The sequence below is a fragment of the Notechis scutatus genome, chromosome 7 (genome assembly GCF_049901735.1).
Source record: "Notechis scutatus isolate UNSWTSFEM ecotype Mainland chromosome 7, rNotScu1.2, whole genome shotgun sequence".
Classification (NCBI taxonomy): domain Eukaryota; kingdom Metazoa; phylum Chordata; class Lepidosauria; order Squamata; family Elapidae; genus Notechis; species Notechis scutatus.
The window spans coordinates 25338046-25351535 of NC_142015.1; the positions used below are offsets into that span (position 1 = coordinate 25338046).

General features: G+C 47.9%; 1 protein-coding gene across 1 annotated transcript; it reads left to right on the top strand.

Annotated features, from left to right (window-relative positions):
* The first annotated feature begins 2662 nt into the window (after positions 1 to 2662).
* Positions 2663 to 11113, top strand: THY1 (Thy-1 cell surface antigen). Its single transcript, XM_026691064.2, has 4 exons — positions 2663 to 2748; positions 4587 to 4687; positions 8025 to 8363; positions 9975 to 11113. The coding sequence occupies exons 2-4, from the start codon at positions 4648 to 4650 to the stop codon at positions 10085 to 10087; spliced, it is 492 nt and encodes a 163-aa protein (XP_026546849.1). The 5' UTR covers positions 2663 to 2748; positions 4587 to 4647; the 3' UTR covers positions 10088 to 11113.
* The last annotated feature ends 2377 nt before the right edge of the window (positions 11114 to 13490 follow it).

Here is a 13490-nt window from a genome sequence, read left to right on the forward strand (position 1 = left end):
GAAGAAGAAGAAGAAGAAGAAGAAGAAGAAGAAGAAGAGAAAAACATTCTGGTGTTGCTTACAGAACTGCCTCTCCGTTAACCTTTATTACATTCTTGGCAGGACTAGACTTCCTGTCTCAAGAACTTCTCTGGAGTTGTTTTTTCCCCTCCTTTGCTGGTACTTTGCTTGTGTGGAGGGACCATTCAAAGTTACAATAGCACTGGAAAAAGTGACTTATGACCATTTTTCTCACTTACGACTGTTGCAGCATCCCCACAGTCATGAGAGGCCAGGCGAGGAGATGCGTGCCTCCATGTGAGTGATGTTGAGTTGGCCACACCCAGCCAGTCACATGACCACCAAGCCACGCCCACCCAGTGACATGAACACCAAGCCACGCCCACCACCTAAGCCACGCCCACAGAACCGGTTGTTAAAAAATTTGAATCCCACCATTGACCCTATACCATTTCAGACACAAACCGTTGTCCAGCCTCTTCTTAAAAACCTCCATGCGGGGAAAAAAATTACAGATTACAGGAACCAGGAGCACCACTCAGGTGACCAGTGGTGGGATTCAAATTTGTTTTACTACCAGTTCTGTGGGCGTGGCTCGGTGGGCGTGGCAGGGGAAGGATACTGTAAAATCTCCAGTCAGAGGTGGGATTTGCTGGTTCTCCGAACTACTCAAAATTTCTACTACCGGTTCTCCAGAACTGGTCAGAACCTGCTTAATACCCACCTCTGCTGAGGACACAGAAAAACCTCCAAGTGGCCTCAATGACCCTCTAAAAGGATGCAAATGACCATTTATTTATATTTGTGATGATCCAGGGTGAGATACAAAAGCAACAAAGTCACAAAAACAGGTGAAGCCCCTTTAATTCCTTCAACTTGGCTTCAAATGTCCAATTATCATTGACTGGAGAAAAAACTCCCCCCACAAACAGTTGCAAAAAGGAAGAACTTCTGTTCAAACTCAAAATGCATATAAATTATAAATAGAAAAAAAACAACACAAACCACACTGAAGCAATTGAGACAAGGCAGGATAAGGGCTTGAAGACGTCCACAGATATCGAAATACACACCTGCGAAAGATGCCAAAACTCAGATAAGAACGGAAAGGCTAGAATTATTTCACGCTTTGCTTCCAGCACTGGGCCATGTGCAGTCTGTCCTTTCAAACAGTCCTCACAGCTGCAGCCCATGAAGGGGATCAAGGCCCTTTCCTCTCCCATAGACCACGCCATTCACATTTCTCCCTTATCCGTTCCTTCATGCATGTCCTAGGATGCAGAGGGGATGGGCCTAGGTCTTCCTCTGAATGCCCAGCCGGCCCGTGCCCTTCCCCAGTTTCCTCCACAACCTCCGGAGCCACAGTCCCACTCCCTGTCGGCTGTTCCTCCTCTCCCTTGGAGTCAAATTCTAACAGGGGCATGACAATATTCCTTGCAAGACAGCTGGTCATTTGCATCCTTTTGGAGGGTCGTTGAGGCCGCTTGGAGGTTCATCTGTGTCCTCAGGGTCACCTGAGTGGTGCTCCTGGTTCCTGAAGTCTGCAATTTTTTCCTCTAGAAATCCATTCCTACTCCCACACCATCCAAAGGGTGTCCATCCCAAATTGTATAGCCAAAAGTCTGTGGAGATTCTCAGTCATCCAGGTCCTGGTTGTCCCAAAGGTGCTTTTTTCAGGAGGCAACTGGACTTTCTTGGGGTTTTTTTTTTTGTTTTGTTTTGAAGATGTTTCGCTTCTCATCCCAGAAGCTTCTGACAGGATGGTGGGGAAGGGAAGGATGGAACTATCCAGTCAGAGCTGAAGAAGCTTCTGGGATGAGAAGCGAAACATCTTCAAAAGAAAAACAAACAAACGAGAAAGTCCAGTTGCCTCCTGAAAAAAAAAAAAAGCACTTTTGGGACATCAGATAACAGATCATCAGGGTTGGAAGGGACCTTGTAGGTCATCTAGTCCAACCCCCTGCCCAAGCAGGAGACCCTACACCGTTTTGGACAGATGGCAGTCCAGTCTCTTCTTGAAAGTCTCAAGCGATGGGACAACCATGACCTGGAAGACTGGGAATCTCAAACCCTTAGTTAGCAAGCCCAAGAATCCCTTCCCCAATTCTCTTTGCAAAGTCTCCCATCTTTCTGTCACAAGACGGGGGCCGGAAGAGCTCACCCCCCCCTCAACCCCAGCTGAGGGCCAGGCTGGGCAGGCTTAGACAGGAATCCTGCCGCTTGCCAAGTCAGCCCTGGTTGGCAAGAAGGCCGGAGCCGCTCCTTAGAGGGGCTGCTACTGCAGGTGTGAAAATGCCCAGTCAGAGATGGCGTTTCCTCCTTCTCCCCCCCGCCCCCCCCGTCCCGAAACCAGGAGGAAAACGGGTCTCTCCTGGTGGCACGAAATCCCTGACCCTCATCTCTTTCCACCCCATCCCACCCCAAACGCCCTGAGAAGGAGCCCTGCAGGCATCTCCCAGACCCTCAGACTCCCATCGGCTCCCAAAGCTCCAAGTCGCCCTTGCAAAACAATCCGAGACGCCCTCCACCCACCCACCCCCAAAAAACCCCGACCACTCAGCTTTAGCGCACGCGCAGAAACCCCCACCCCACCCGAGCTGCTGCAGGCTCTCCGCCCGGGTACCGCAGAGGCGGGGAGGGTTGTGAGAAAGGGCGGGGTCTATTGGGAAGCCCGCCCCTTTCGCAGAGGCGCCTAGTGCATCCGACCCAGCCTGCGCCAGAAGGGAAGAGAGCGGCTCTTGGCTGCAGGTAACGGGGCGCGCGAGGCAGCGGGACGGGGAAGGGGAGCCTCGGGGTGCAACAGGCAGGCGAGGGGGAGCTGCAGGCAGCCTCGGCTTCTCCGCTCCTCTTCCTCCGGCTGGGAATAAAAGCAGAGGAGCGGGCGCAATGAAGGGAAGGGGAGCAGACGGAGGCGGGCATCCTTCCCGCAGCGGAGCGCGTAACTGGCTAGTAAGCGCGCATTCCCCAGCCCCTCCCGGGCAGGCAGCCCCAACCCCGGCGCCCCCAGCCCGGGAGTAGCCGGACGGGATGGAGAGACTCCAGGCTCCATCATCCCCAAGCGACTTACGGACGAGGGGAGAGTGGCAGCCACCAAACGGGTGGGGGAACGTCCGGGGCGAAGGACGCTGGAGAAAGGGCGAGGAAAGGCGCAAAGAGTTGGGCAGGGCGAAGCAGGCTGGCCAGGTTCTCTTCTGTCTCCGCCCGAGGGGCTTTGGCAGCCACCCTTCCCCCAGCCCCGGAGGTCCCTCCGTCTGGAGGGTCCTCCCTTCAGTCCCGACACGCAAGTGGGAAAGCGTCGGAAAGCAAGAGAGGGGCCGGGAAACCAAACGGGAGCTGTCCAAAGTGATGGAGACGCAAAGAGGCGAGGGGACCTTTCCAGACGGCGGGCGCTCAGGCGGGGAGGGAGGCTGCGGGAGTCCCCTAGGAGGGGTGGGGAGAAGGGGCGGGAGTGTCGGGCCCAAGCGAGGCGAGGGGCTGCAGGGCGGATCCCGGGCGGATCCCGGGCGGCGGGAGGTCACTTTGCGCAAAGCCAGATCATTTGCCGCAGCGCTAGCGCGCCGGGCTGCCCTTTGGGCCGACCCGGACGGCGCAAAACGCGCATGTGCTCCCGCCCGGGGAATGCCGCAGGATCCGCCGTGTTGCGCTGCGCCGACGGGGCTTTGACCAACAGACCGCGCAGCGTGCAGCGTCCCCTTTAAAGCCGGCCTAGATGGGCACGAAACGAGGGGATAGGGAGGAGGAGAAAGGCGAGCCTGGGTCTGCAAGAGAAGCTCCCTCGCCCAAGGCCGTCCGTCCGTCCCGCCTCCCTCTGAAAGGGCGGGCGTGAGAGGGGCGCGCCCTGTGCCCCCTTCTCTACCCCAGCCAGACCCCGGGATCCCAGCCTCAGCCTTTGCTGCTGAGAAGGACCAGCCCCGAAATGGGATGCAGCTGCACAGCATCCAAAGCTTGGCTTTTTCCACTCCCCTTAACCACAAATTACAGGGGGGGTTCAGGCGTTTTTCCTCCTGGGGAGGATTTCTGGACAAGCCGAGATTCTCTTTCGCCAGATTTCCCCACTCTTATTTCCACCTACTTTCCCTTCCCGCTTCTCCCCTTTCCTAAATAACTGGGTTTTCTAAGATCTGCAGTTTGTTTCCAGTCTTCTCCGCAGCTTCTTCCTGCCCACCCTTCCCCGCCCCTGGGGGGGGGGGGAATACCCCATTCAGATCGGCAAAGGAGCAAACGGGCATGGTCTCCCGTCCCCAGCTCCCCAATTCCTAGAATTTATTTCTGGGAATCTTTTTTTTTTTTGGAACCGCAGGAGATCATAAAAATCTTCTGCCACTTCCAAGTCGGGCTTGTGAGTCATCTCTCTTTTCTCTCCCACGGGTGACTGGCTGGCTGGCTGGCACGATGCCCAGCCAAGCGCTGATTTAAACAAAAAAAAAACCTGCAGAAGGAAGAATTTTAGAAGCCTGAAAACACACACACACACACACACACACACACACACACACACAATCTGTTTTGGGCAAGGGGGCATGGCCAGCATTGCCAATCGATTTTGCACCGCTGCCTCCTTAACGATATGCTGCTTCTGTTCCTAGATTTCGCTCCACCGACGCTGCTGCCGTGTGCCAAGTGACCCCCCCACACACACTTGGGAAAATGCTGAGATCAACGGTCAGCCTGGCTCTCCTTTTGGCAGGTAAAAAGAAAAAAAAAAGCTGCCAATTGCACAGGGGCAGATAGGAAAGCGCTCCAGAGGGTGAACGTCATTGCCCAGAGGATCATGGGTTGCCCTCTCCCCTCTTTGGAAGAGCTTTAGAGCTCCCGCTGCCTTAAGAAAGTTCAAAACATCCTCAAAGATCCATCTCATCCTGGGCACCCCCTTTTTTTGAACTATTACCATCTGGCAGACGGTACAGAATAATAAAAACAAGGCCAAATAGGCTGAAAAACAGCTTTTATCCCAGAGCAGTAGCTCTGTTGAATTCTACTGTATAGTGCAACATTAATGCAATATCAGAGGTTTTCAATTCAATGCATAGAATGTGAAGGATGTGTGTTTGTGTTTATTTTCATGGTTATAATGAACACTGAAGATGGTATTTAATTTTGTTGTATGAGGTGCCATGACAATAAACTAAACTAAGAGATACTGCCAGGTGCTGCCACCTGGTGGCCCCAGGCAGCAACTGTATGGTCTGAACACATCCAATTCCCGAAAATGACCTTTTCCTAAAGCTGTGCTTGTTCACTTCTCTCTCCGATTTTGAACACCTAGTGCAGGTAGTCCTCGACTTATGACCACAATGGAGCCCAATATTTCTTCCATCGTTAAGCAAGGGAGCTTTTAAGTGAGTTTCGCCCTCAATTTCCTGCCTTCCTTGCGCCCGACGTTAAGTGAATCAGTGCAGCTGTTGAGTTAGTAAGTGAATCTGGTTTCCCATTGACATTGCTTGTGAGAAAGGGAATCCCATGACCCCAGGACACTATGACCGTCATAAAAATGAGTCAGTTGCCAAACATCTGAGTTTTGATCACATGACGATGGGGATGTTGCAACGGTCGTAAGTGTGAAAAGCGGTCATAAGTTGGTTTTTCAGTGCTGCTGCAACTTCAGGTAGTCACTAAAAGAACCGCTGTAAATCGAGGACCATCTGTGTGGAGCTTCAGCAGGGATTGTGTTAAAGAGACCTGTCTGTTTGCATTTTGCACCCATCCTGAAAGTTATGTATCTCAGAGTTGGCTAGCTGTCAGGATTCCGACAGTCACCCCCATTTAAATCGTGAGTCTCGAGACAAACTTCCAAAACTTCGAAAGGATTTATCGGGAGTTAACATGTTGGCACTGCCTGGGTGTAGCCGACTCTGAGACATGTAATTCATTGTCACCCTTGACCCTGGTTTCCCCCCCTGGGTGTATCGTAATTCATATTCTCCAATGGGACACATCCATAGCCCAGAGTCATCAATCATGCTCTCCAGTTAGAATTTTGAGCAGCAGAAACTTCGTCACCTAGTTACTATCTTTGAAAACATTTATGGAATGCACTTTCAGTTTGCAAGCTGCCACACTGCTTCCCCCTCTCCCTTTCTGTTGGCAACTCTAAAAAGACCAGAGAAATATTTTATGAGTTGACTTTCGGCTCCCCTCACTTCATATAATCCATTGTCACCCTTGTCCCTGGTTTTCCCCCCACCCCTCTGGGTGTATCATAATTCATATTCTCCAATGGGACACATCCATAGCCAAGAGTCACCAATGATGCTCTCCAGTTAGATCTTTGCACGGCAGAAATTTCGGTCACCTAGTTACTATCTTTGAAAACATTTATGGAATGCACTTTGCAAGCTGCCACACTGCCCCCCCCCCCTTTCTGTTGGCAACTCTAAAAAAGACCATAGAAATATTTTATGAGTTGACAGAAAGTATATAAAGAAAATACGCTGAGCACTTTTTTTCTTCTTGACAAAAATCTCTCCAAATAATAAAGATTTCATCCATGAAGGTTTATCTGTTAAATTTGAGCATGGGGGGGCTTTTTCTAAACGGCTTTAGGGGAAAATAAAAACACAGGGAAATCTCCTTCCACCTATTTGAAGGTCTGGATTTCAACTCCCAGAATTCATATGCTGGCTGGGGAATTCTGGGAGTTGAAGTCCAGACCTCATCAAATTGCCAAGGTTGAGAAGCATTATATGAACTCAGCCTCTTTCTCTGTGTGGTCTAATACACTTCTTTTTTTAACTTGTGCAACCTTTATATATATTTAGCCTGTCGTGCTCTACATATGGATTTCTGCTAGCAGTTGAGCCTTATATATAGAGCTGACCTTAAAAAAAAAAACCTCCAAGCCTCTGGATTTTCTATTTGCATGGAAATTAAGATCCTTGGGAAATCTGCCCTTGGTCAGGGAAGGGCTTCCGATTTGCACGTGATTTGGCTCTTTGAAGCAGAGACAGATGTGCTATGCCCTCTTTTTAGGTGATATGAGGTATGCACAAAGGTGTACAGATGTCCCTTTTCCCTCTAAGAGTAATAAAGAAACCGCTTTTAATTTGTTAAACTCTTTCGTTTACCATTGGGATGAGTAGGTGATTATTTTTAATGGGGGATTGTGGATTGTTTTAACGTATGACCTCATTTAACCAAGGTTGCCCCTTGTTTCTTTTAATTCTTAAAAGTAACACATCGATATTGTAGGGTCCATGTTGCTGCCTGAGCTTGGTTGTTTTCTGGCAGCCGTGTCATGACCCAACTAGGTAACTCCTTCGTTGATGATGTCGTTACCTAGTTGGGTCATGAAACATCTGCAAGGAAACAACCAAGCTCAGGCAGCAACATGGACCCCATAGTCCTCTTCCTCCTCCTCCTCCCCCTATTCTCCCTTCTAGCACTCATGATGTTACTTAGTTGGGTCATGAAACATCTGCAAGAAAACCACCAAGCTCAGAGAGCACCAAGGACCCCACAGTTCAACCCTGAGCTATAAATATTCTCTTCTTTTGGTACTTCGATGCTACCCAGATGTTGGTTCATCCTTAGTTAAAGTTGTTTTGGCCCTTGAATCTAGCCAAAGGATTGATTAACCAGTGGTTGTTCGTTCAATACTGCAGTCATCCTACCACTAGCTCAGCCCAAGGTGAAGATAATCATCCCTGACTAGTTTAATGAAAAAAAAGGACTAGGGGTGACATGATAGCAGTCTTGCAATACTTGAGGGGCTGCCCCAGAGAGGAGGGAGTCAACTTCTTCTCCAAAGCACCTGAAAGCAGGACAAGAAGCAACAGATGGAAACTAATCAAGGAGAGAAGCAACCTAGAACTAAGGAGATGTTTTCTGACAGTTAGAACAAAGAATCAGTGAAACAACTTGGCTCCAGAAGTTGTGAATTCTCCAACACTGGACGTTTTTAAGAAGAGATTGGACAACTATTTGTCTAAAATGGTCGAGGGTCTCCTGCTTGAGCATGGGGTTGGACTAGAAGACCTCCCAGGTCCCTACCAACTCTTCTGTTACTCTCTTATTTCCTTCCTTAGTGCTCCAAGTCAGCCATGGCCAACGGATCAAAAGACTAACCGCTTGCTTGACCGATCAAACCCTGCGGATAGACTGTGCTTACGAACGGAAAACCACCAACCCTCTGTCCTACGAATTCTACCTGTCCAAGGGGTTTACCGATAAAACAGTTGTGGCTGGCAACTTGAACGTAGCAAGCGCTTCCTACAAGCCTCGCACCAACGTCAGTGTCACCAACAACCTCGTGTGCCTGTATCTCTCTGGCTTCAGCACCAGCGATGAGGGAGCCTACACTTGCATGTTGAAGATCACCAACGATTACGAAGACATGCAGTCCAAGAACATCTCTGTGGTCAAAGGTGAGAGCAGAGGTCAGACGGGAAAGACCAGGTCTGTATGTGAAGGTCCAATGAAACGGATTGATTGCTAAACAGTTCGTGCCGAGGGATCTTCTCAGGATTCCGGCAGTTACTCCCATTTAAATCATGAGTCTCCAGCCAAACTTCCAAACTTAAAAAAGATTTATTGGCAGTTAACATGCCGGCACTGCCTGGGTGTAGCCAAGTCTGAGGCACATAATTTATTGTCACCCTTGACCCTGGTTTTTCCCCTTCTTCCATCTGAGTGTATCATAAATCATATTCTCCAATGGGACACATCCATAGCCAAGAGTGATCAATCATGCTCTCCAGTTAGAATTTTGTGCAGCAGAAACTTCAGTCACCTAGTTACTATCTTTGAAAACATTTGTGGAATGCGGTTTCGGCTTTGCAAGCTGCTGCACTCCTCCCCCCTCCCTTTCTGTTGGTAACTCTAAAAAGACCATGGAAATATTTTATGAGTTGACACTAACCTGCTTGAAGTTAAACAAGGGTCAACCGAGTTCAAGGGAGGTTGGGCTTAGTTTGCTTGTGATTATGTGGAGATTCTAGGCTGATCTCTCTTTTCACTCTGCCCCAAGTTCTGCCACTGCTTCTCTCACAGTGGAAGGAAGAGAACCCCAAGCATGTAAGGAGAGGCTCTATCCTTCTAGGGGACAGAAGGTGGGTGGAAGTTACAGGAAAGTTGAGTCAGATAGTAGGAGAAACGTCTGGCAGAAAGAGCAATTGGACACCTGGACAGGTGACCCAAGAAGAAATGAGCTCTTCTTGGCTGGGTGATCTAGGTAGAAGAAGCAATTGCCAAGGAGAAAACCACAATCCCAATATGGACGGAGCAAGCTATGTAAACACGGAGCAAACCCTACACTTATTGCACAAATAATGTTACCTGTAGATAGTCCTCAAACGGAGCCAGGAAATAAGTCATGGCAGTCATTAAGAAGATCCTCACGTCTCTTGAGAGGGATGTGGTGGCTCAGGGGCTAAGACGCTGAGGTTGTCGGTCAGAAAGGCCTGCAGTTCGGTGGTTCGAATCCTTAGCGCCGCGTAATGGAGTGAGCTCCCGTTACTTGTCTCAGCTTCTGCCAACCTAGCAGTTCGAAAGCATGTAAAAAGCGCAAGTAGAAAAATTGAGACCCCTTTGGTGGGAAGGGAACATGCCGCGCCTTCAAAGCTTTGACCTAGGCCATGACCACGGAGACGTCTTCGGACAGCGCTGGCTCTTCTTCAGCTTTGCAACGGAGATGAGCAGCGCCCCTTAGAGCCAGAAGTGACTAGCACATATGTGTGAGGGGAACCTTTACTTTTAGGTTCCCCTCACACATATGTGCTAGTCACTTCTCCCCTAATAATCTGAAATAATCTGAACGGATTATTTAGGCATTTTTTTGCAGCTGTCATGAAACGGCTTTCCTCAGAAGCTGTGAATACTCCATCCCAAGAAGTTTTCAAGAAGAGCCCAAGACCACCTTTTGTCTGGAAGGGTGGTAGGGTCTCCTGCTTGAGCAAAGGTGGAAGGGGTGGGGGGTTGGACTAGAAGACCTCCAAGACCCCTTTCTGACTCTCTTCTTTCCCTTTCCCTTTTGACAGCCCACTTGGCGAGATGCGCCGGGATCAGCGTCTTCATGCAGAACACCTCCTGGCTCCTCTTGCTGCTCCTCTCCCTCCCCTTGTTGCAAGCTGTGGATTTTGTGTCGCTTTGAAGGGGGGGAAGAGCTCCAGCGAGTGGGGAGAGGGGCACCAGGAGGTGGGGGTGGGGTGGGGTGGGGGGTGAAAGGAAGGAAAGAAGGAAAGAAGAAAAGGAAGAAGGAAGAACAGCCTGTCACACAAGCTTAAACCCATCCGAGGAAACGTGGGCCTCTTCCTGGTGGTTTTGGAAAGAGGAAACCGGTGTGGACCATGGATTTGAACTGGAAGGCAGAAGGGTTTTCTCTTAATCTTTCTCTCTCTCTGTCTCTTGTCTCTCTCTCTCTCTCTCTCCCACCCCACCCCGCTCTCTATTTAGCCACATAGCTGCTGCGAGTGACCGATTTGCGCTTAGACCCAATCTTATCGTGCCGTAATGTGCAAGCAACGCATCGCAGGGAGTGGGAAAGGGGAGCATGACTACATAGCCCATCGCTTTGCCTTTCCTTTTTTTTCCCTCCCTCCTTCCCTCTGCTTTCACCATCCCGCTTTCTCATTCGATCCTCTTCCACCTCCTCCCTCAAAAGCAGAGCGATCGCCACTGTTGTTGTTGGTTTTTTTTGCTTTTCCCCTTCTCCTCTTCTCGGTCTTTTTTTTCCCCTCTCGGGTCTTCCAAGAAGGGCTGGGCAGGAGACGCAAAAGTAAAAAACGCGGATTCCAAGGAGGTTTGGGGTGCTAAAGCTTCCATTTCTTCTTTGCATTTGGGGGGGCAAAAGGATCTGTGGGGCAAGGGGAGGATGGGAAGAAGATTCCACTTATGGGGCCCAGGGGGTTTCTTGGCAGGTGGGTTGCCCAGCTGAACAATAGCAAGAATTGGAGAACTTTTGTCTCGGGCCATGTCAAAGAAGGAAGCAGGGATCACTCCTTTCCTTAAATTATATTTCCAATGCATGCAACGTTTTCCAAACAGGTAAAAATTGTGCTGCTGAGCTTGGCAGTAAACTGTACAATTCAGTTTTGGGTGGTTATGCAGGGGCCGGAAATTGGGGGCTCCTGGTTTCTTGTATCAGCTGAGCAGGTTTGATAAAAGTGCATTATCATGATCATGATCATTATTATTATTACTATTATTTAATGATTGTTGTGCTGCTGGAGGGCAACCAAGCACATTTGCAGCCAAAGAGGCTTGCAAATGGACTGCAGGAGCAGGGGCTTGTGGGTTGAGGCAACCCCTGCCACCTGTAACTTGTGTTGGGTACCATTTGCTAGAAAGGGTGGGGTTTTTGGAGTTCCCAAATCTGTTCGTTTGGGTCAGGACAGTTCTGTGGAGCAGGGAAGAGTCCTGGTTTGGAGGAAGGAGAGTCCATGGCCCAGCTGGATGCCAGAAGCCTCCTATTGGCAAGGAGGTTGAGAAAGAAAGAAAGAAAAGAAAGAAGAAAGAAAGAAAGAAAGAAAGAAAGAAAGAAAGAAAGAAAGAAAGAAAGAAAGAAAGAAAGAAAGAAAGAAAAAGACAGAAAGAAAAAGAAAGAAAGAAAGAAAGAAAGAAAGAAAGAAAGAAAGAAAAAGAAAGGAAGAAGGAAGAAGAGATAGAGAAAGAGAGAGAGAGAGAGAAGAGAAAGAAAGAAAGAAAGAAAGAAAGAAAGAAAGAAAGAAAGAAAGAAAGAAAGAAAGAAAGAAAAAAGAAAGGAAAGGAAGGAAAGAAAGAAAAGAAAGGAAAGAAGGAAGAAAGAGAGAGAAAGAAAGAGAGAGAGAGAGAGAGAAAGAAAGAAAGAAAGAAAGAAGAAAGAAAGAAAGAAAGGAAAGAAAGAAAAAGAAAGAAAGAAAGAAAGAGAAAGAAAGAGAGAGAGAGAAAGAAAGAAAGAAAAAGAAAGAAAGAAAGAAAGAAAGAAAGAAAGAAAGAAAGAAAGAAAGAAAGAAAGAAAGAAAGAAAGAAAGAAAGTTCTCCCATTTTAGTTCACCCGGCTCAGTCTGGCCTTTTGAGAAGAGCCATTTATGGCTGGATGGAAAGTCCGTGCATCTTTGGACAGCCATTTGTATTGTATAGGGTTTCCTGCTTGAGCAGGGGGTTGGACTAGAGGACCTCCAAGGTCCCTTCCGACTCGGTTATTCTGTTATTCTTTCCGTGTGACCAAAAGGATCGCGTGGCTCGCAGAGGACTTCAAAAGGGGTCACCTCGCCCTCTCAAGAAAACCAGTGCCTTCTGAGATTTATTTCTGTTTATTTATTGGAGTTCTGCAGCCAGATGCTGGCGAGGCAGGAAACGGTAGCTAATGACTGTCTGACCAAGCGTAATTTCAGCCGTTTCCCTTCTGCTTGCATTTTCCGTCACCAAGGTGGAGGAAGAGATTGGCTGCTCTCCAAGAATTTGCAAGAGGATTGTGTAAGTCAAGAATGCAAGGTGAAAAAACAGCCCATTCCTGTAAAAAGTGGGGTGCCTTGTACATTCTCAGATACTCGCTCACTCTTGAATCCCACAATTATAACAAAAAGGTAGTGGTTTATTTTGCTGCAATAAGGTAACCCATCCTGTGTTTATGCATCATTTACAGAGACACCCATCTCAAGAAAAGCAGACAAATAAACTAAGAATGCCAAAATACCAAGAAGATTGGGGCCCTCAAATTACAAGTTTAATGCCAGAAATAAAAATGAAACCTATTAGACATCATATGCACCATAGGAGACTGTTGTTAAGTCTACGATAATAAGATTAACTTCTGAAGAAGAATTTGGGGGAGTCAACACTATGTCAGAGGGCTGAAAAAACGAGGTTAAAGAGTCAAAACTAATTGGGTTTAAAATCAAAGCATTTAGGGAAATATAAGGTGATCTGTTTCTTTGCATGTGGAAAAATAACTTTAAAAACCCCAGAAATATGCTTACTAAACATTCCTAATTTGCTGACCCTATTTTGCTAAGATGCCTGTTTGTGTAGTCGCTTCAGAGTTTAATTTGGAATGTATTTAAATGGCTGTAGGTTAAAGTAATTTTTAGCTGTGAGGATCTGGAAAGGTGGAATGTAGAAGCGATGGGTGAGGTTAAAATGTTCTCCATAAATTCTGGGCTTGTAAATTGGAGTTTCTTCCCTTAAAGCACCCAGCCTGTCTTTATTTACATTCTCTTATATGATGCTGGGTTTTCTGCATTTGTTTTCCTCGTTCCTTCAAAATAGTGGAGCCGGAAGAGTTACTGTAGGATAAGATTTCTGAAGGTTTATGAAAAAGCACCAGGGCATTGCATTGGAGGAGAGAGGGACAAAACAATCAGATATTTGAAGTTGGGGGCTTTATACTTTTAAAACAGGAAATGATTGGCCTAAATTTTAGCAACCAGTCTGAGGATAAAAATGGAGGTGTAATATTTAAAATTTTGAAACCACCTTCTGTTGCAGGCTTCCCAGAACGAAATATCAGATTGTTAAGGCCAAACCTTTACACAGCAAAGATAATTAAAAAATAATAATTCAGTATTTGGGGAGTC

Bases quoted from the DNA above. Each gene is read 5' to 3' on its own strand.
- THY1 (XM_026691064.2), top strand. From the start codon at position 4,648: ATGCTGAGATCAACGGTCAGCCTGGCTCTCCTTTTGGCAG. The intron at 4,688-8,024 runs GTAAAAAGAAAA...TTCCTTCCTTAG, and splicing joins CCTGGCTCTCCTTTTGGCAG to TGCTCCAAGTCAGCCATGGC. The intron at 8,364-9,974 runs GTGAGAGCAGAG...CCCTTTTGACAG, and splicing joins GAACATCTCTGTGGTCAAAG to CCCACTTGGCGAGATGCGCC.